This window comes from Pseudopodoces humilis, chromosome 1 (assembly GCF_049639895.1).
Source record: "Pseudopodoces humilis isolate 2021_Gansu_Grassland_sample_001 chromosome 1, ASM4963989v1, whole genome shotgun sequence".
NCBI lineage: Eukaryota > Metazoa > Chordata > Aves > Passeriformes > Paridae > Pseudopodoces > Pseudopodoces humilis.
In genome coordinates, this window is record NC_142200.1 from 127,422,122 (window position 1) to 127,444,797 (window position 22,676).

General features: G+C 42.2%; 1 protein-coding gene across 5 annotated transcripts in view; it reads right to left on the minus strand.

Annotated features, from left to right (window-relative positions):
* Positions 1-22,676, minus strand: part of DYNC1I1 (dynein cytoplasmic 1 intermediate chain 1) — a 201,548-nt gene that overhangs the window by 21,793 nt on the left and 157,079 nt on the right. For all 5 annotated transcript variants that reach the window (XM_014248490.2, XM_014248488.2, XM_088061816.1 and 2 more), the window contains exons 12-15: positions 21,675-21,788; positions 18,744-18,877; positions 16,346-16,490; positions 2,723-2,863 (exon numbers count right to left, since the gene is read on the minus strand). In XM_014248490.2, the coding sequence (XP_014103965.1) occupies positions 2,723-2,863; positions 16,346-16,490; positions 18,744-18,877; positions 21,675-21,788 (534 nt within the window). The remainder of the gene's footprint in view (positions 1-2,722; positions 2,864-16,345; positions 16,491-18,743; positions 18,878-21,674; positions 21,789-22,676) is intronic.

Genomic DNA, 22,676 nt, shown 5'->3' on the forward strand with positions numbered 1-22,676 from the left:
ACTAAACCCAGGTGTTTTTTTAATTGATTTTCAAAATAATTCCTAAATATTAACGTGGCTTATTCCCCAAATTAAACAAGCCAGGACTCATTAATAACAATCATATCTGGATTTTACACAGAGATTTTTATCAATAGCTAGCAGTTAAACACAGTAATAGACCTGTCATTTTCTACTGCCTTCACAAATACTTTGACATCACATATCTGACATCTAAAAGTAATAATGATCTAAAAAATAGGTGTTTCAAGATCTCTTATTACAAAGGCAGAAGTGCTGACAAGGAGTTTTTCTTAGCAAATAGCTGTGCAGACTTAAACAGCATAGTCAATTACAGAAATGGCATAATCAATTACAGAAACGTGGAAAATTATTAGCTAATTACGACCTACCAGATAGAGGGTTAAAGCAAACAACGATCACTTTCGGTTACAATGCTTAGAAGAACTGTTTGCAGTTCTCTCTTTCAGAGATAGTTCTATTGCTTCTCCTGTGTAACAGAACTTCACATCTATTCAGAATCTGCCAGTTTATCCTTTCTACAGATGTTTTTATTTGTTTCATCAGTGCTCAGTAAGGAAACCAAATTATATTTCTGTGTTCAGAGACCCAAACTTGATTCTCATAAAAATACAAAGCTCAGATGCCATGGAAATAATTCCAGTCTGATCCTTACATGAGAGCTGATTTTGACCTCTCAGAACGGAAATAATTTGTGAAATCAGGGGGTGGCCTTGCATGCAGAATAAAAGCAGGATGAAGCTTGAAATTAATTCTTTTTTCTAATGTTCCTATATATTTATATGTAAACACACTGAAAACATGCAGCAGTTTGCTACGTACAGCCTTATTATTGATGGGAATGGGATCAAGCAGTCCAGACTAATTTTTTTGAAAGAAATTATGGTCTCCTTGAGTAAAATGGCAAAACATCAGTTGATTTCAATTTCAGCCCTGGTACTTGGGGGGAAAGGGTTTTTTTTTTTCTCCTCAAAATGCTGTGTTTTATGCTCTGTGTTTAAGCCTGCATTAATGAGAACACCTGAAGGATATGTCCCTCCCTTCCCAAAATAAATTCTTAGGAGACTCCTCCTGTATATCCTCCAGCTGTATGTGCTCTAATTAAAAAGGCTGCACTGCTTCCTGCTCAGAGCACTTCAAAAGGCCTCGCTGCTCCCCTTGACAGTGCAGTGCCTGGTGCTGGTTCCTCTTACCTGTCCATGCTTATTTATGGCAAGCAGCACTCACTAGAAGCCATAAACTGTGCCCGTATTTTACTCTGACTGAAATGCATAGCAGGTTTGTGTGAAAGGTGTATTAATGAGCCAACTAATCTTAAAATAAATAATAAAATTTAAAAATAGGGTGTATGAATGAAAATATTGCCACTTGCTCTTCCATCTTCTCTTTTTTGGACATACAAAAGAAATTTGCCAGCTAATATACGATGTTTTATTTTCTTACAGTCCGTTTGTTCTAAATTTTATGTTGCATTAAGTAAAAATATGGAAGACTTTGTGTGTTGAAAAAATAACTTCAATTTTTGTGCTGAAAACTGATGACCGGCCATCTAGGATTGACCTCAGGTGATGACAGGTTTTCTGAAAATCATTTTGGGGTGAAACTCAAATCCAGAAAAGACAGTATCAATTTAAGCCTCTGCTGGCTTTAAAAATTTTTAATAATAGGAGGGAAAAAACCGGGGTTTGGCACATTTAGAAAGACACTTTTTAAAAAACACGGTGTTTATTAGTCTCAAGCTTTGCTAAAAGTGCTCCGATTAATCCTTTCTCACCAGTCAAATTCAAAGTCGACACCTTTCCTTTCCAACGGTCCCCACTATTTAGCTAACAGCAGTGAAAAGAAAACTTGTTATTTGCATTTGCACCTTCAAATTCCGCAACAAAGTTTAAAAACAAAAAATGATGAGGGTGTATGGCCCTCAAATGGCATTTGAGAGGGATGCCCTGTACTTTTAAAGACTGAGGCGGGGTACTAAACAGCTCACAGGCAGGGTTCGAGGGGAGAGGCAGGGGCACACGCTTGGTTTCTGACACGCTGGAGGCACTGGCACGGGGTTCCCAAAGCACAGTCCCCAGAGAATCTGGCGCAGAGGACAGTAAGTACAGAGGGAGAGGAAGTCTCTGAGGCAGTCCAACACGAGCCCGGTCCCCGCTGGCGGTCAGTGGCGGCGTGGCCGGGCTGCCGAGGTGGGACCCCTGGGTGAGGGCCGGCATGGCAAACCTGGCGCTTGGAGCGTCGTGCCCCAGGAACGGGGTGGGGGGGATAAAAAAACCCAAACCTGAAGAACGGGCGCGCTTTAGAAGTGCACCTTAAAATAACAGAGGGGGAGGGAGCCTCCTCCCCGAGCCGGCACCACGGCATTTAATTGCGTTGGCTTTCTGCCGGGGGTGCCGGAGTCGGCCCTCCCGCCCCTGACAGGTACCGAGAGCAGCAGCCCCGCCGCAGGGGAGGGAGCGAGAGAGGGAGGGAGCGAGAGAAGGAGGGAGGGAGCGAAGGAGGGACGGCGGGCGGGCGCCCGCGGCAGCGGGACCTGCCCTCCCTTACCCTCCCCTCCGCACCCGAACGGAGCCCCGGCGGGGAGGATGGCGAGGGGTGCCCTCGCAGGGCAGCGCCGGCCCTCACAGGGTTAAGGTCTCTCCCGGCGCCCCGCTGCCCGCCCGCCCGCGCCGTCCCACCGCCGCCTCACGGCCTCCCTCACCTCGGTGTCGTTATTCAGGTTCCACAGATCCAGGCGCCCCATCCCGTCCACGCAGGCGAAGAGCGCGGGATGCACTGGCGACCACATGACATCGTAGACATAGTCGGCATTGTCTTCAAAGGAGTAGAGCGGCTTGTTGTGCTGTAAAGCAGAGAGCGGCATGAAGACTTCGTGGCGCTAGTGCTGCCTGGGGCTGTCTGGCGAGTCTAATTAAAAACTTTGCACATTTACAAAGTGTCATAAAACTTCCCCAGATGAAAGGTCCTCCGCGAAGGGCGGGACTGCGCTTTAATGGAGCAACAACTGTCCGGTGGGATAAATGAGATGCCCGGTGTGAGGGGTGTGGGACGCGCGGATGACGGCGCGGGGGGAGCGGCCGCTCCCGGCCGGCACCCCGGCACCCCGGCGGCGGGCGGGGGTGCGGAGGGCGGTGCGGGAGGCAGCGGGCACGGAGCCCCGCTCCCGCCCGAGCCCGGCGCGCCGGCGGAGGCTCCGATAGGGATCGTGAGGGCGGCGGGAGCACCGCGGGCGGCGGCTGACACCCAGCGGCGGGCGGCGGCAGCGCACCGGCCCTGCCCCGCCCCGGGCTCCCCGCGCCCGCCGGCTCCGCAGGGAGGGAGCGAGGGAGGGAGGCAAGGCTGTCATCTGCAGCAGGCGGGGAGTCGGAGGGAAGTTAGGAAGTACACCAGGAATAAAGTGTAATTGTCCCTCATGAATTATTCATTGCATCTGGCTTGTCTTTAATTTTTGCATAATGGCTTCGCTAATCCCCGATCAATTAATGGAAAATGAAATTTGAATGATAATGAAAACTCCAGAGATGAAAGAAATTAACTATTCTCATGGCTTGTGACAGAAATCTAAACAATGGGACTTCTCCGAGGGTCTCCCTCAGTGCCTCCCTCCTCCTGCCGTTCCCTGCCGCCTCCCCGGCGAGCGCGGCCCGGCGGGACCGGCCCCCTCGGTCCCCGGCCCCGGGAAATGCGGCATCACGGAGCGGGCTCTGCAAGTGTCCAGGTCCCACCCGTAGAACACCTCGGTCAGGTCCCTCTGGAATGCACCCTCGTGCATTTTACAAAGGAAACATTGTCCGGAGTGCCTCAATGCATCGCCACGCATTATTTTTCCGAAAAGTGGAGTGACTAGTTGCAATTATTATATGGCTTTCCTGTCGTATATGATTAATTTAAAGCGCTAATGCAGTCGGTTTGACATCTATTTACAGACGAGTCCTTCCTAGCTTTGGATTTGGTGCTCTTGCACCCCAAGGTGCTTGGATGGATGCTGGGACTGGAAGCACTGCAGGGTCAGTGCATGGGACAGCTGTGTGTCCATCTCTGTGCTGCAATGTCTCTGAGGATTGATGTGCTGTGTTGCTGTTGCAGCACTGAAAACAATTCTGTAATGTTTCTGGCCATCACAGGTACCACAAAAAATTACTGGAAGTATTCAGAGATTTAATTACATGACTTTGTAATTTGAAAATGTACTGAAAATACATAGGGATTTATTCCAGAGGCTGGGTTTTCCCCTGCTTGAATTAAAGAAAGATGCTTTGATTACAAGATCGGGTCTCAAATTTTTGTAACCAGCCTAATGGATTTTATCCATTTCTTAAGACTAACAAACATTTTGTGTAACAATGAAATTAAATTAGAGCTTGACCTTATTACCTCGAATTTATACAACATTTAATTTCTTTTCCCAGGCTGGAGTTTTGCAAAAGAAAATGAAAAAAAAGTAGAAAAATATTTTCGTTCCTGAAGAAGGTCTTTTTCTCCAAACACCCATGTGTCTGCTTACTGTATTATCAGTGGAGTTACTTACATGTGTTAATGGAATTACTTACATGCTCATGCTAAAGCTTTTCCAGGCTCTAAGGCCAAATAAACACCAAATTTTGAAGAGGCAGAGGTATTTCATAAGAAATTTCAAAGTGAATCTTTACAACTGTGAGCCAGGGAACAGTATTTAGAGAGGGCTACATGGATTCCCAATGCTGCACTGTGGATTTTCACTGAAAACATCTAATTTAGGTTCAGATATATCAAGTGTCTAAATCCTGGTGGGCATTGAAGATAGTAGTATAACAAAAGAAAAAGAAATCTGGTCAGCTGCTAGATGGATGGTATATTTCTTATTCATTGAAGAAGCGCTGCACATACAGTGCTTTTACATATGATGTCATGGGAGAAGTAACAAAATTCCACAGAAGTTAAGGGCCTATTAAGATATCAATCAATCCAGGGCAGATTTCAATCAGCATTTCCTTTTTGTCAGCATATCAAAACTTGTTTTGATCCTGAGTGTGGCACTTTTTAAATGGATTTTTTAGTTCTATTACTTTATTTTCCACTTCTTGCATAAAGACCAAGGCATTAGAAGGAAGGGTCAGGAATTTTGGTGCTAGTCTATATCTTGCTGTACACACGTTGTATAGTCTCTGGTAAACAGCTTTAGCTGATGTGCCTCTGTTTCATTTGTTTTTATCAAAATAAAAACACTTTCAAGGTGCTGGGATTTGACGTGAAAAGCCTCAAATACCAAAAATGAAATGCTTTACCATGACAGTGGAAGTATTCGGTCAGATAGATAGTCAGAGGAAAAGTGTGGACAACAGGCACAATATGACTTTTGAGAAAGATCTCAGACATGCAAGGAATGACACACAAAATAATGCAGAATAATAGGGCGTGGAGCACTGCAGAGAAATAAAAAATTGCAGGATTGCGAGCAGCCCAACCAAAAGGCAAGATGAGCTGCAGTGTGGTTAGGAAATCAGGGAGAAATCATATGAAAATCAGGCAGTGGTAGTGGAGCTGATATACAACTTGTCACTGCCCCCAATATCACTGTCCTCCCAGCTTGACTGGCTGCCAGTGAAAGAAGAGAAAGTATTTCCCATACTGTCTTGTCTTCTTGCACTGTTTAACCAGAGAGGAACACAACAACTGCATAAGGACCATCTTGCTTTGTGTCCTGTCTTCAATACTAACAGCGACTGGCCTTTCTTAAATGCTGATGTTTCATCCTGGTCTGAGAGCAGTTACGTTGATTTCATTGTGAAGGCTCCATTTCTGAGTTTAAGTGTGTATATGAATGCTCACAGGACTGCCTTACTGTGAGCCTGCTTCCTTACTACGGGCCCAGGCCTGCAGATCTTGTAATACAACGATTTATGAGTAAGGACCGATACCGACTGCTTTTAGAAAATGTTGAAATGTGGAACCATGTAAAGGTCACTTTAAAGCAGTTTTAAATTACCAAAAGTTCAGACCTACACAATCCATAACTAACATATGGCTATTATTATAAAACAACTGAAATTTAAGCTTGATGAGCTTTCATTCTTAAATATCAACCCACTCTGTTATTCAATAGAACAGAAGAAACAGTTTAAAGCCGTATCTTCAGAAAAACTTGGGCCAAATCTACTTATTAGTGAAAAAGAAGAGTGTAGGGTGAAAATACAGTCCTAAAGAATCAATGGAGTTTTGCCATTGATTCCAAAAGGACGTGATTTGAGCATTTAGTGGAAAAGGCAAAAAGCCAGTTCCAAGACATGATTTTTTTTTCTCATTTATTTAATAATGTTATCAAAGTCAATCATTTATCCTCAGTATTTGTATTGGGGCATTGTTTAAGAGGACAACGAAGAGTAAACATTTTAATTATCCATTGGCTGTCTAGGAAGTAAGACTTGTCTATGAAATAAGAAGCTCACCTAAATAAATTCTACACATTTATATAAAAGAGGGGGGGGTTTACACATAAAAATTTGACCAGTCTATTCCACTTATTTGCATAGAAGAATTTTCTTTAATCCAGGAGGCGCCACACATAAAGTAGCTAATTATCCATATTAAGGAATGTATACATATCCACAGGTTTTAACTAGCATCTGACTTCTGGAAAGCCATGGAAAAAACTATTGGCTTTGCCCACTTCATGAAACGAGCATTTTTTTTTTTTACACGTTGCCACAATTCCTGTGGGTGTCAGCTCCACTTAAAGGTACTTTCCTAGACTGTACCTTCAGCAGTACAGATGTGTGGTGACACCACACACTCTGCTGTCTTCACTTCTTTCTTTCTACTCGATTGTCTTCCGTCCTAAAGATGATAAGCCAAACACCATACTTCTGGCTCTCACCATATTAACAACAGCCATCAGTGTTGTGCAGTATTGCCAGTTGATTCAAGCTGATTTGGTTTTTCTAGGTGTGCAGCAAATATGACAGATTCATTAGTCCTTGGCATAGAAACTTTCTGAACAAGCTAATGTTGTTTGCTTAAGCTCAAGCTCAGGCTTTCAGGCACTTGGAAAGAGCACAGCCAGAGTGGTCCTGAGCAGAGGATCTGTTCCTCTGTCTGGCCCTTGAACAAACCAGGGAACAGGAGTTGGGAATGAGATGATCTTTACAGACCCTTCAACCCAAACCATTCTATGATTCTATGAACTTGGTCTCTGTGAGCATTCTATAAAATATTCTATAAATAAATAAAACCACAACCTGCAAAAGGGTGTCAAAGAAAGACATCTCTTTCAGAAGAGATAACACACAGGGAAGGTACAATCTTCTGTCTTTCTTTAACATGAGTGCTGTAGTGTCACACTGACTAGATGATGTCAAAGAAACTGGGACAGGGCACAGCTTGTGGAACTTCTGCTCAGGATAGGATCTGTGCTTGTTCAGTGTTTTATAGGCCCACTCTTCTCCATCTTGAAAGAGAGCCCAATGTTCTTCTGAATCCAGGCTCATTGTTTCCCTTCTGACAGTGACATTTAACCAGGCCTTAAAACATGCAGACAGCATAGCAGAAACTAAAAGCTGTTGGGAATATTGAGGCAAATACTCATCGAGTCTGGTTTTACTCTGGTCTTGGCCTTCAATGTTGTCCCACTTGGGACACCATCTATTAGCTTTTTAGGGTTGTCTGTCCATACCTCTTGTGGTGAGAAGTGCTCTGTTCTGTACAAGGCTCAGCTGCTCTTGCAAACCTTCATGTTCTCTCTCAATTGGTATTGAGTCAGAGGCCCTGGTTTTCATTCAGACTGACTGATCTCCACAGGAATTTTGCCACTTCTGGACTACCATGTTTCTCAAAAATCTGTTTTCTAATGGTTACAGTGATCTAGGATTATCCAATAGCTCCTACTTGGATACTATACTTGTGCGACTTGACTAAATTCAGTTTATGCTCATTTTTAAGTTACAACATTCCCAGGAACTGTTGCTAAATATCATAAATCAGAGGCAGCAGTTACAGGTACATCCCTGATGGCTCAGCAAAGCCTGTCTGCATTCTCCACAAAGGGTATCATTATCCTACAGACCCCAGCACTATACAACTCACAACTTGCAGCCTGCTCCACCTTTTCCAGAACTAGCCAGATCTTCCAAGGATGGCAATGGGAAAGCAAAAGGGGAATGTTCTGCTTCAGCCACCCAATGTCACTGGCTAACTGAGGTACCCTGAACTGAGTTACAGTTCCTTTACCTGCCTTAAAATTCCTTCTGGTAGTCAGTTTCAGTGCTGGATTGCAGATGAGCCTCTGGGACTCAAAGAAAATTTCACTGGGCTATGACTGATCTGTATGCTGTGTCACCTCACTGTCAGCTAACTACTAGGTCACTGAACCAAGTCTAAACTGACTTGATTGGCAAGATAACAGGCTTAAGTTTTAGACTCAGTAGCAACAGGGGGAAAGGAGTGAGTGTGGAAATGATCCCTATACTCGTAACAACCCTTTTGTTTAAGTGCTGTAGTATTGTTACACTGATTGGGTTTTGGCATTCTAAAAGCTGCAGACAGACAAGGCAGAAAATTGTTCACTTTTAGAAATCATTGTTCTCACAGAGATGCTGAAACTGTTGCCTTTCTTTATTGTCAATAATAAAAGAAAGTCCAATATTTTTGCATTAACATGTGGGAATTATTATGGATGGAGGAGGGGACAAGGCTAACACCGAAAGGAAAGGGGCTATGAGAGCAGACCAAGTCTGGAGATAACCTGATGATTACATTTTTGTGGTTTCCTTCAAAGTCAAAATGCCACGAGTGAGTATAAAAGAAGGAAGCAAAGGAAAAAAGGTTTGATGATTGGCACAGGCGGTTTTAATGAGAACTGATCTTAATGTCTAATACTATGGTATGAAGAAAAAAATAAAAGAACTTGGAAAGTCAGACAGCACTTGTCTTTTAAGAGCATCAGAAATTCAAACAGCAGAGCTTTTGAAATCTGTGAAGATAGCCTGGAAGCCAGTTTTACTGACAGGTAAACTACTTACATGGTTAATCCTTCTTAACTCTTTACGTGCTCAGCAGAGGTTCAACACATTCTGGCTGTGCTGCTCTACTTCAAAAGTTCTCTTCTACCACACCTTTCCACTTACCCATGGGAAAAAGACCTTTTTATTTTCTAAAGAAAAAAAGCAGAAAGCGTGGCATTCCTCTTCACCACTGCATATTAGCTGAGGAACTATTTTCAGTGAGTTTGATATAAATGTGCATTGCTTGATGCCTACTGTAAATTTAAATTATTTAAAAGATTTGCTTGCAATGGGTGAACTTTAAAAACATCAGAATGTATGTAAGGCAAACTGGCTTACAGTGTTCCCCAGCTCCTTCTAGCTGTGGTTCCTTCTGGCCAGGCTGGTGTATTGTTTATGCATTTTAGATCATCGAGTTTAATTCCTGATCTGGAGCCTCTCTTACTCCACAATTACAAGAGTTGTGCCTATGGGTCTCCACTCTGTGAGGTTTAATATCCTCTGCTTCATTCACCCACATCAAGCTGGAGGCAAGTGCAGACAGCAACACTGGAAAAGCTTATACAGGTATCTGCCATTTGTTCTGTACTTCCTCAGACTGCAGACTTCATCGCTGAATGGTAATCAAGTTTTCCACCTTTTACTTAAAACATGCATCTAAAACTATGCATTTGTGTCAAGAGACTTCTTTAGAAAAACTATTGTTTTCTTTTGGAATTTCTACCTGCTTCTAAAAATGGCTCAATTTCTTTGAAGAAGCTCAAAACATTACAGGAAGTCTTACTGCCCTTGCCTACCAAACTGATTCATAGTTTCTGTAGTTCATATTCCTGCCTTTATATTACTAAATTCCTGGATTATTTTTCAGAGAAGCTCTTGAGGGACTTTCTGAGAAATATAAGCAAGGCATGTTGATTGAAGAACGACCAAATCCTGGTCAGAGGAAACACAGTGAAACACTGAGGGGCAGATTTGGCCTTCTACCTGCAGTTGTCACTCCCTGTGGGTTTAAATCCCACACAGATGGGACAAGGCAGCAGGGCTGGAGAATGAGTGGGATGATTTGGGAGAAGCTGGATGGGTGCGCTATCCTTTCCTGTCATGCAGGAGAGGCAGCAGCACATGCTGAGGTCCTCCTGCACGTACCTCTTCTGGGGTCATTGGGACTGGGCTCCCTGCTTCGGGCCTCAAGTTGTTAAAGAGAGGTAGTTTAGCTCAAATTGCAAGGCGAGGAGAGGAGTGGGATAATGTAGCTGCGGTTTAGTTGTTTCCCACCTCTGCGGCTCTGATGGGAACGTTCAGTATGAGGCCCCTGAAAATTCAATTTCTCTTTTTAATGGAAAATGCCGCTTCATCGCAGGGTATCTGGCTCAGCATTGCGTGTGTACTCGGCGAATTGCCAGGCTTTCAAGTGACCCTGCTGCTGCAGTTCAGCTGCCAGGAAGCAGGAGCACAAGGAACATTGCAGGATGGCTGACACAGCCTGATGTTACAGCACTGTCTGCTAAACAGTCAAGATTAGTATTTGTAGCTGCTGCCACCAGGATGCCTGCAGAGCTTTCATGGGTCAGTAAGCAATGATTTTGAGGCTAATTATTATTGAAGACAACTTCATCTTGTAGGACTTGGAACATGGCTTCTTTTCTTTACTGAGAACAAAAGTCTGTCACATGGCAGAGAAAGGATGGCTGCCTGAAGCAGGTGGGAGAAAATTTCCATTAGGGAAGAAGTCCTGGGCTTTATATACTGATAATTGTCCTGAGATGTTTCACTATTGCATGTGAGCTTGATCCTCCAGTGTAATTCTGCAACAGAACTGTCAGTGGGAGGTTTGCATTTTGATTTCAGGGAGAAAAGGAAAGATGACTTTGTTTTGCACAGATTATATAAGCTCCTGAAATCCAATTCTGCTTTCCATGTGCAAATAGAGCTTTCACTGCTACAGCTGGATTTATATTAGGGTTTTCTGAAATACACTTTAACCCACTGAGCTTTTTAGAACTCAGTATTTTAGATAACTGTTTTATTTGTGTGTGTGCCATTCTTCCTGAAATATATCACAAAGAAGCACCATGTTTCATGTGAGCAAATTAATTATGTTGGCCAGCTGATGAATATTTTCCTAACACTTATCAAATATGGCTACACAGAAAACCAAAATCATGAGAAGTATTTCAAGTGAAGAACTTGGGACTCATTTCAAGCCACCTGACTTCATTCTTCATTTTGGTTTTGCTCTTTAAAATTACCAAGAAAATACTTTTTTTTTTTTTTTTTTTTTTTTTAATACAGCTGGATGAGAGCCAGACCTCTGGCTCCAGAGGTAAAGGGCAAAACCTAAAAAAATCCTGTCTGAACAGGCAACTCCACCCTCTTCCCCAAGTCATCTTGGCCTTTTGACAGAAAGTGTGCTCTGAAGCAAATTCATTCATTGCCTCGTTTTTGGACCAAACTCAAAATTCTGAACTCACACCACATAGAGACCTTTTCCATGAAATCCCAGCCTGCTATTTTATCACCTTTTGTCATTCTCTATAATCAGATAACATTTGGGCAGTGATTAATCAAATTAATAATTTTCATTACTTTTATCAAAGAGAAAAGGAACTTTGTGTGGTAATGCAGCAGTGAGGGAGACCATTCTAGTCAAGTATCTAAAATAAGAGGAGTGAAATTGTCCCCTGAGATAGACATTTGAGCTCCATCAAAATCAGTCAGAGGGAGGAGTAGTAAAGGATTCCACAGGATTCTGGCTGCAAATCAAGGTGCATATGTGTATGTGTGTGTGGTGTGGGATAAAGAGGCTGATTCCTTCCTGGTAGTGGTTTGGGAGAAGCCAGAATAAGAAGACAGACTTGGGAGCTCAAAAGTGCTGACATGTCTGCCAGTTTAGATATGGCCTGAAGCTGTCCAGATGCAAGAAAGCCACCAAAAGCTACAGCAACTGATCATCTGCCAGACTTGGGCTCCTGCATAGTCAGTGGCAGGCAGGAGTGGTGGTATCTCCAAGAGATGTCTAATGTATGCAGTACAGTTACTTCTTTCCAGTGGCTGCACAAGAAACCAAAGTGTGAAAGCTCTACATAATAAAAGATCCAGGAGGATCCAACTTCATATGAAGTAAGAGTCATCTAAAATGCCTTACATGATAATATGAGAAGACAGCCCAAAGATGACCATCAAGCAGTGCTCTGGTTCATTCTGCAACACCCTTTTCCATCACAGTAAATCTGGTCTATTAAGTAGATCTAAGCAGATGCTATCAGCAAAGCTTCTGGGGAAGGGCAGAGTCACTATAGGTGTTACAATAAAACCAACACCACATGCTTCTTTGCATTTTTCTAGAGGTAGGCTTCAGCTTGGAGGGGATGGTGTTCAACTCAAGGCTAAATGACAACCAGTGGAGTCTGAGGTTACATGCTGATAGGAAGGTATGACAGGTAAAATAATTTGCTCCAAGAGACAGGAGGACTGGTTTGTACCCAGTGGTACCAGGTTGTCAACAAGCACATGGGTGTAAGATGTTCAAGGTACAGAGATGGATGTGAAGGCACATAGCATAGAAATGGGAATGTTTGCTGTTTAAAGTGTGGTTTCTCAGAAAAGCTCAACAGACTGCAGACTGGAGCAGCACAGCATGCCAGAAGAGAAGAGCAGCATGTGAGGAGCATAAGAAACAAAAGACAAAGGAGAGGGACAAGGAAGGCACTACCGCTGATGCACATGCTAGTAAAGCAAAACTGAGCATAGGCACACAATGGGTAGTCTGTCACTGATGGCACAAGTGACCTCTGGTTCCATTAGACCCTATTAATGGTTATGTGGTGGTCCTGATACCATTCTCCTCACCTCTGAGCTGCCTTCTGATTATGGCATTTACCACCATTACTTAAACATTAGCCAGAGGGAGACCAGCATGCATGGGGATACAGCAATGTTGTTACAGTTATTCCAGTCTCTGCCCACCTGGGCTTGACTCAGGCATACTGCAAGAGGAGAAAACAAGTCATTAGCACCTCCCCTCAGTGGAAGGATAAGAGCTAAAGAAGGCATGTGAAGGATGAAAAAACTAACAAAATCCAGCTCTCTGTCCAGATCCTTATTAACTCCCTTAGCAGCAAACAAGCCATCTTCTAGGCTTCAGCTGAAACCAGCTTATGCTTTGCTATGTTTTAACAATTCCAAGACAACTTCCGTCTCTTGACACAATATCAAAAAATTTGCTCTCCAAACAGCAATTGCTGTAATAATAACAACAATACTTACATTTCATTATTTAACCTCATGCTATTCATTCATGAGGATTAGTGTTTAATTAATTAACAACACTTAGCATTTCCACTTAGCACTTTACCTCTTCAAAGCATCATACCGACACTACCTAATTAAGGGCAGAGCTCTACAGACACTTCACATCGGGACTTCCCTTTCACAGCTCTGCATCCAAGACTTGCTCACACAGTGTAGCATGAATTCAAGTTGAAAGCCCTATTAGCTTCATCAGGAACCAGGTAATGCCATGGTTATCAAGGAACTATATTTGCAATTTCTGTTTCTTTTCCTCTTGCTTCTGGTTGCTTGCTATTCACACAGGGATCTAATTGTTGGCTAATGTGATGGATGATAATGTGAACCTTGTATTAGTGTTATCTACAAAACGCTCATTCATCTGTTAGTGAAAATCTTGTTCTCAGTCACCTGGTTGAACTGCCTTTAGCTAGAAAATGTGTTAACCACGAAAACATTATAAAATGTCAAGCGAGAGTTTTTAAGGGAGATGGTGCTTTCAATCCATCAGTCAAATGCCTGCTATGAAAAGTGCCTTTCTTGTAAGCACACCAGGATGCTACACAACATCAATAGACAATATAAACACAAAGCTTTTATGGTTCACTTTACAATTGGACATTGACTCTGAACCTGTGAAACAGAAAGGAATTGAATTTCATGACCAAAGAGGATAATGTGCACAGGATTAAGTAGACAACGCTTGTAGAAGCAGGAAAGCAATACGGCTTTGGATGCTGATAGGGAGATTAAATTTACAAATAAGAAACTAAAGAAATAAACCAATTCCGACTAAAAACTTGTTAGCCAGCAGAAGCACTTAATACTTCACATCAATCCACTATTTTTTTTCAGAGCCCACTGATTGACTGAGCCTTGACTATGAGAACTGAACAAAGAGAGCCTTAAATATGTAGTAGCTCCAGCCAAGAAAATTATTCAGACAATATGGAAATAAACTTCTGATGCAGTTGAATGGGGAGAAAAAGAAAACATTCATCACAATTCAAGAACTTGTCTAGTGTCTCAGAGGATGTTTTCACAGGGCAGTGGCTGGTGGGGCAGCAGCTGGGGGCTGCTGCTGCTGCTCAAACCTGCTCGAGAAGAAAGTGAGTGATCCAAAACAGCAATGTGGCTTCCAGCTCTGAGCAGTGCTGTGGCGTGTCACATGCACATCACAGCTCACCCAGCTCGGTCAAACAGCTCTCTCAGGAAGCCCCTCTTGCCAGATGAGCCACAGCTTGATATATATCAGAAATTTAAATGGTTTGGTTCTTTGAAAACTGATTGTCTTGAACAAAATCAGACTCAACCATTCTGACACTGAAATATTCCACAAGGGTAACTGTGTGTTACTATCTGCAGTGTCTTTGTGCCCAAAATATGCTGTATTAGTGTTACTACTAACTTCTAAAATCCCAAAAGTTTAAAATAAAAATCAGGCTTTATTATCTGTTCAATGCAATTTCATTTAAGCTGCAGATGAATGAGACCCTCATTGCCATATTCAGCCTCAAGCTGACAACCAATCCTTTTCTGTACATGTGTGATTGGAATTCAATACTTGCCTTTCATCTTCCCTGCACTCCCCACAAACTCTTCTCCCCTTACTCAGCTTCAGCTTCAACACTCCAGTATTCCCCTGTCACCACTGCCCTTGTCCCACACACCAAGTAGCCTATCTAGCCCCAGTGAGCCAACATCTAAGCTGTCCATCCTGCAGCCTTTTCTAATGTTTACAACCTAGGAACCATCCCAGACCCATTCCAGCCTGCCCATGTCCATGCCTCTGGATTACTTTTGCATTGGTTAAGGCTGGGTCTAGTGATAAATATAGTGAATATAGTAAAGATGTGAATTAGGTAAATCATGTATCTTTCTCACTATGAGTTTCCTGAAGTGTAATGCTCAAGACAAAACCATCAGCTGTGGTTACTGCTGATTAGGAAAAGATACCTGTAATTAGCACACACATTGGATCAGGCCATTAACAAAAGCATTAGGAAGCCACTATGGAAGCTGATTCAAGTTGTAATCTAGGTAACTGCTTCTTTTTCCAGCACAAGGCTGTCACATGAGCCCTTCTGATCACTTTCATATTTACATTTGTTGTGCATCTGCTCTAGCATCTCCAAGCCCTGATATCTTGGAGTTACACATGCTGAGATACTTCCTGACTGGTGTCAGCTTCCAGTACTGGAACTCTGCAGGGTGCAGCTCAGGATGTGAATCAAATGCAGGCATAAAACTAACTCGGTTAAGGCAAGAACCTGACATTTGGAAAACTGTTCTCTGTGTGGTGTATGGAAAAATAAATTTAGATGACTTATATAATTAGGATTTTACATCTCATTGTCCTGTTTTACTTAGCCTGGACAACAAACCAGGTTGGTCTGTTTAGCCTGTCCCATGGAGGGTTGGGGTTTCAAAGTTTCACAGGACTGTGACATTTCTGCTGTTCTGCTGCTCCCTCTGAAAGAAGTCACAAGCAGACGGCCATAGAGTAGTCAGCAACAGATCCCTGGTGGTCATGAATGTAAGTTCCAGCATGTACTTCCTGCTTCCAGTGTCTAATGTCATTGGGATATTTTATACCTTTTGGCTATCACAGCCTCCTCCAGCAGTGAATTTCACAAGTGATATTGATTGCACTAAGTTGCATGTGCACTTCCCCTGTTGCTTCATCAGAGGAAAGTGTTCCTGCTTGTGCACCACCACAGTGCATAGTATTAGCCTTGCAATTTAGCCTGCACTGGGAGTGCTGAATGGATTGTTTGATGGCTGAGAGTACCAGATATCCTCATCTCCCTGCCTTGTGAAACTGCACAGCACTAGGGTTAATACCGAAATGAAAGCCTGCTAAAGGGCAAGGCATGCTCCAGGGCAAATATGATTGAGGGTTACACTAGCTATATATTTTATTTACAATTCTACCACTATGCTCATTCTCACCTCAGCCTTTCAATTAATTGGTTCTTAGGACTTGATAGGATTAAAATATTTCTAACAACAGCATTTTCACAAGCAGCATTACTTGTACCGGCCCAACTTTGACTTCTTACCTTTGTGGTCCACAATTTCACTGTCCAGTCAAATGATGATGTGACAAAGAGATGGGAAAAATCTATTGGACCCACTGCCATGTGACAATTGATTCCTGTGACAGGTCCTTGGTGGCCTTCAAAAATTTCACCAATGCCAGCTTTACTACAGGAAGAAGAAAGATTTACATGCAGAGAATGATTTACTACCTAATGATTTTATATAAGTTTTCTTTACTGTTAGGTTCCTGTTTCCTTTTAAAGTTCTACTTAACCTGCAAATCTGTCTCCTTCTTCTACGGCCTTTGCCTGCAGAGGTTTACTCCAGTGGGCAAAATTAATGCTCAGAATCAAGCACAGGGAGAATTTATCTTCTGAAATACTTACCTTACTCACTTCTATATACACTGTCTACTCCTGTAGATTGAAATAACATTTCTGTATAATTATAAAATAATTCTAAATTGTAATTATACTATAGCTTATGCCTCTGAGTATGCCATTATCACAAGGAATAACCATTAAATAACAATGCAGATATGTTAATGACTTATCATGGGCCATTCTTTTTCTCTTAAATATCTAAGATAACTTTTCATAGCAGTCAATCAAGTTACTAGGAAGTAAATGCTTTTTCACAAAAAGTGAAGGAACTGATCCTGTGATCAGGTATCATACAGTCATTAATTTGAACAAGGGGAGATGTGCATTTAATCAGCCAGAGGCTAAAATAGCTGTTAGGAAGGAAAAGTACAATGCTGTGTAAGAGAGAATGTTCACAGCTTTCTTCTTCCTGGAAGCAAATGATGCCAGATCAGTTGTCAGTGCTGTCTCACAGTGTACACAGACAAGGGAATCATGAAATTACCCTTTTAGCTAGATTGTAGAAAAATTGCGAGTGGAAGAATATACATTAAAAATAGCCACAGCTCTGATGAGCCTGTCAGCCCTGTGCCAGTGTGAGTACAGTGTACTGAAATGGGATATGGAACTATGCCAGAGGAAACTGGTTCCTCATCCAGCTGGTGCAGCGTCCCCTCACCTCTCCTGTGTGGACAGTGTGGCCTCACTTAGGTTCCCCTGCCAGACCCCGCAGCATGTGCTGGAGCAGTGCTGGATACAAGGGACACCTCTCATTTCATCCTGGCTATCTGCCAAGTAGTCAGTAGGGTAAGGGGAGTTCTGGAGCAATGAGACCATTCTGTTTATCTGCTGTGCTTTGATACACCTTTTTCCAGAATAACGTATGGCTCTTCACAGTGCCAGGCTGAAGGACGCAGGAGCCTCTGGAAATAAACCAGGGATGATAGCAAAAAGCTCCAGGAAAGACAGGCAGGAGCAGAAGGGCTTTTGTCAATGGACAGTAGAAGGTTTCTAAAAAGGTGTGCCAAAAAGAAGATCTGGCACCTTGCCCTTGTGAGGAACAAACCAGGCAAGTCTGGAAGTTCAGAAGTGAGAAATGCCCTTGGGCATGCTCCATTCATTTTAGCAGCCTAAGACTCATTCAAACCATGGTCTGCCACACAGCCTATCAGCCAGTATATGCCTAAATAGACACAATTTTGGAATACTGACAGTGGTCAGGCTAAAATAAAAATCGTTTAAAATAAAAACACTGAACAAAACATATGCAAATCAGTATTTATAAAACATTGGGGATGTGAAATGGAAGCCTTACAATCTTAAACCACTGTATCAATGTCTTTTTTGGTCAACATAAACTCAGAATATGATAAAATACGGATTCAGAGAACATTGCATACTACTGGTGGGGATGAGCTCCAAGTCTATCAGTGGAAAAAGTTTGTTCTTTACAAAAACCTTTCAATTTTCCCAGAGATTAAACTACTACTGGAAGTTAACAGAACGCACTAGCATCCTGCAGGTTTGCAGGGTGCAGAACAAGGAACTTGCAGTATTAGATTACAGCCTGGGTTATATTATGCATGACCACTGTGTATGAGAGAGAATAGGATTCTCTAGAACCCAGGTGGCACACTGTGGCTGCATCCATGTTATTAAAGGAACCAGGCCCGTGGTGGCTTTTCTCTGATTTATCCGTGTAGAGACTCATCTCATCATCTCATATCTCATCTCATCACATCTCTGACAAAGAGGCATTTCTGAGGGCCCAGCCATCTTCTCTTCAGGCACATAACTGAAAAAGGTGAAGGAAGTGAACCTAAGGGTAATCATTGCTCCCCACTAAGTACACAGGGAGCCTGGGATAATTGCCCCAGTATAACAGACTGTAGCAAAGATGCTCAAAGTCAGGCATCTCCTGTACTGGTCACAGGAACAGTACAGACATTGTTGATCCAAGAGAAAAAAACACAGAACACTCTCCACACACACACTTTGCTATCTCTCATCAACACAGGTACACAATGTTTTATAAGTACAAAATGCTGAACTTCACCTTCCATGACGACAGGCTGTGTAGACTGTCCCCTCTTCACTGCCCACAACAAAGTTATTGACATCTCCGGTTGGGAAAGCCATTCCTGTGACCGCCACTGGCTTGGACTTATTGTATACCAGCTCCATGCTCTCCTACCAAAACAGGTTTTTGTTATTATGCTGGGATCTCCTTTTGTTAGTCTGGGTTGGGTTTTTTTTATAACTGATTTCTAAATATTACATGGGGTAGCAGGAGAGGAATATGAAATAATTTGACCCAGTCACAGAACTTTAGTTTCTGCATAAGATGTAAGAAGATGCAATGGCACAAACCAGGATGCTCTTGCCATCCCCAGTACTGTCTGTCACACGAATGAGACTGGCAGGAAGGCAATGGTCTTTTCTGCATCATCTTAAATCAGCCAGAGATGACAGGTGAGAATTTAAAATCTAATGGGGCAGAAACTAAAGATAATACCTTAATGGTTACATTTGCCAGCCTCAGGCTTTAATAAATCATGCAATACCCTTCTATTTACATTCTGGAAATCAGTTGTCAGGAAGCACATGTAACATTGTGTGCATGTGAGGCATTTATTGCACTGTGTCATTTGTCCCTTTGCAGAACGAAATTTAAAAGTACAGGTCTGGTCACTACCACCATTCTAAGCATTGCTTAGAGTGGGATTTTTCTGAGGTAGCTATAAACACTCCCTCTAGACTCTACCATCAAGCTACAAACCAGCAGGAGTATTTTCTGTTTTCATTTGGTAGCTATATTTAAAGTAAATCAGCATGACGATTTTTGCAATTGCAAATACAATCACCGTGCAAGTTTGTGGCTGTTGCGAGATGTGTACGCTTTGAGCAGATTTTGCACAACTTTTTAGTTTTTCAGCCTAAATGGTGTAACCCAAGAATCCACAAAAGGCCTGAATGATTTCACCATTTTCATTTTTAGCTATTTAAGTGTTTATGTTCTCTATGTTTAAAAAGTCTGTGCTGCTGTTCTTCTAGGGCCAAAGCCTGTAGGGTTTTTCTCAAAAGGGCTTTTTTGCTGTAAAGAAAGTGGGTATCCCTGTGAGAGGAGAATGATGCAAATCCATGGAGAAATGCTTGGTTTATACTTTTCCTTGAAATAAATTATTTCTATTGTAAAGGCAAAACAAGGCATGGAAAATACACTGGGAGACCACTCCTTATTTCTGTAAACATATGAGAGAGAGAGAGAGAGAGAGAAATTCTGTTAATATGGGAAAGAGACCATATATTTTTGTTAAAATCTTCTCGGCTGAGATCATCACTTAGTGTCTCTGCAGAGGAATGACCATAGGCTGTGGTGGACTTTCTGCTCCCAGTGCCCACACCATGACTGTACACAAGTGCTCTGGAGCTGTGTCTTTGGAAAGATTCAGACTGACACACATCAGCAACACTTTACTCCTCCCAGTTTAAAGCTATGGCATGCAGCTTGACATCAAGCCCTGTGCCTTTCTTTTCTAGATCACCACGAGCCATGTGCCAAACTTCAGTGTAATGTGGGGTGTGTTCCCATCCTTGATGAGAGCCAGTTTTGGAGCAGGGAAATTCCATTTGAGTGAGGAGGTACTGGAATTCAGATGTTCACAGATCTGTGCTTCAGACTTTAGTATTCCACTAAGTGAGAATGCAGGGGTGGGATTTGTCTCCTTGATGTTTAGGTGAGAAACTGTGGAAGGGATTAGAGTGCTTGGACATAGGTGCCTGGGCCATTTTAGAGGCCTCCATTTCTACTGCAGAAGAGATTCTGACAGTCCCAGGGCACAACTGCCAGCCCCACACTGTTGCCTGACATGAGCAATGTGGTTGAACTTTGAAGCTGGCCTCGCTTTGAGTAGAGGGGTAGAGTGATGACTTCCAGAATCCTCTTCCACCCTAAGACAGGATAGTTCCATGTCCTAGGGTGGGTATCTGAATTAGCTTTTCACACTTGGATGGGATGAGTCATCCTCCAGAAGTACCAGCCTCTCTCTGCCTCAACTGTACAGAAAATTCTAATTTCTCAGACTTGACACATCAACTTTTGGATGGTTGAGGTTAGGATAGAGGAGTCCCACCTCTTGTGTCAACACTGAAAAGCAAATAATTCAATAGTAATTGCACATTAGTGCATGATTAATGGAATCATTATCGGGAGTTTCTATGCAGCATTTTGAAACAAGATCAGATCCCATGATGCTTAGTAAAAATGATATTAATTTTTTTTGTAAGAAATTGTGTATAAAAATGAGTGATGTGTTGGAATAGAAAATGTGCTTCTTCAGAAGATAACACTTAAAAGATGCTTTCTATACACCTTTTTCAGCATTGGATTCTTTGTTTAGTTTCCATTATTATAATCACAAGTGGTTTGGGCAATTTTCCTGTGTTTCTTTTCATTTCTAATACAAAGGAAAGGAGGGGAGGGGGAACAGACAATAGTAGCAAACATTCCAGAGGGGGAGAATTAGTTCTAAAACTTCTGATTTGCATTGTTTGTTCCTTTGGCTACTGAAGGCAGCAAGTTTCTGAGTTTCTGACTGTGTGCCTTGGAAACCTGCAGTGCCTAGGGTGTGTTCAGCAGCAGTGCAATCTAGTCCATATTTGTTAAACAATGCTGTAGAATAAGTGCAATTTATACCACAGGCGACTTCTGTAATTACCGTGCTTTAAAATGGGCTATTTCGTTTTCACTTGAAACTGACCTATGTATTAACGTATTACAATAATTACACGATTTGTGGTAAAGGAAATGGGGTTTGGCTCTTAGCAGAGACTGCTGGAAGCAAGCTGTACTCTTTCAAGTGCATCCACTGGTTTTAGTTTGTATAGGATGCGACATTTTGGCTTTCAGGAGCTATATTCCTCTACACAGGTATCCTGCTCTACCAAAGACACTTTTTCCCCCCTGTGTAGATGAAAACCAACCCACCTGTGGAGTTGAGAGCATGTCCAGGCTCCAGGAGCACATTTTGCCATCCGTAGAGACAGTGATAAGATTGTGTGCATTCTGTGTTCCAACTACATTCACACAATACACAGGATGCTGAAAACACAGAACACTGCAAGTCAGAGAGTCATTCTTACATTTTGACAAAAAAAAATTTTAATGTCTCATATGTTATTTTAAGGAATGATTAAGTAGTCACACAATGCCTGGAAAATAGAAGACTCAGCTTTTGCCAGATAGGAATTGTTTTGGTTGAGTTTTTGTGTTTCTTTTTCATTTAAATTTTAAGAAGTACATTATGGAGGTGGAAATGTTTTCAAAGTTTCATTTTCCTCATAATAAAACAGCCCAGCTGAGTAATGCTGTGAAAATACCGAATTATGTGGATGAGATTTCACCCACAGGGACATGTATCATTCTACTGATGGCTTTTGACACTGAAAATAACCAGCAGAAAGAGGAAAACTGTCCAAACGGAATCAAAATGAAAACTTTATTCAAGAAAACAGCTGCACAAAACTTGAACTCAGTCAGAATTTGGCTTGCATGCTAAATATTTGCAAATGTACTCCAGTTGAAGGATATCAACAAACCCATCAACATTCTTCAGCATTGGCCAATACACCTTTTAGAATCTGTCATTGTAAGTGGGGAGTGACTAAATTTAGGGTGTTACACCTGGTTCACCATAGTGCAGTCATTCCATGGAGGCTGAATTCCAGTTAGTATGCATAATGAAACTTGGCCTATTCCTTTTCCAAGGAACCTGGTAACATTTTGAGCCTAAAGTGTCATCTGATATCTGACGGTGACATATGAGGGATGGGTCAAGTTCAGCAATCTCCAGAGTGAAAAATCAGTCAGACTGAGCAGTAAGATTTAATTTCCTTTGACCAGTACAAGTGGTACTGCTAAATTAAAGGTTAGACATATAAAAGAGTCAAGCAAAGAAAACTTAATTTCTCTGCTGCATTTACCAATAAA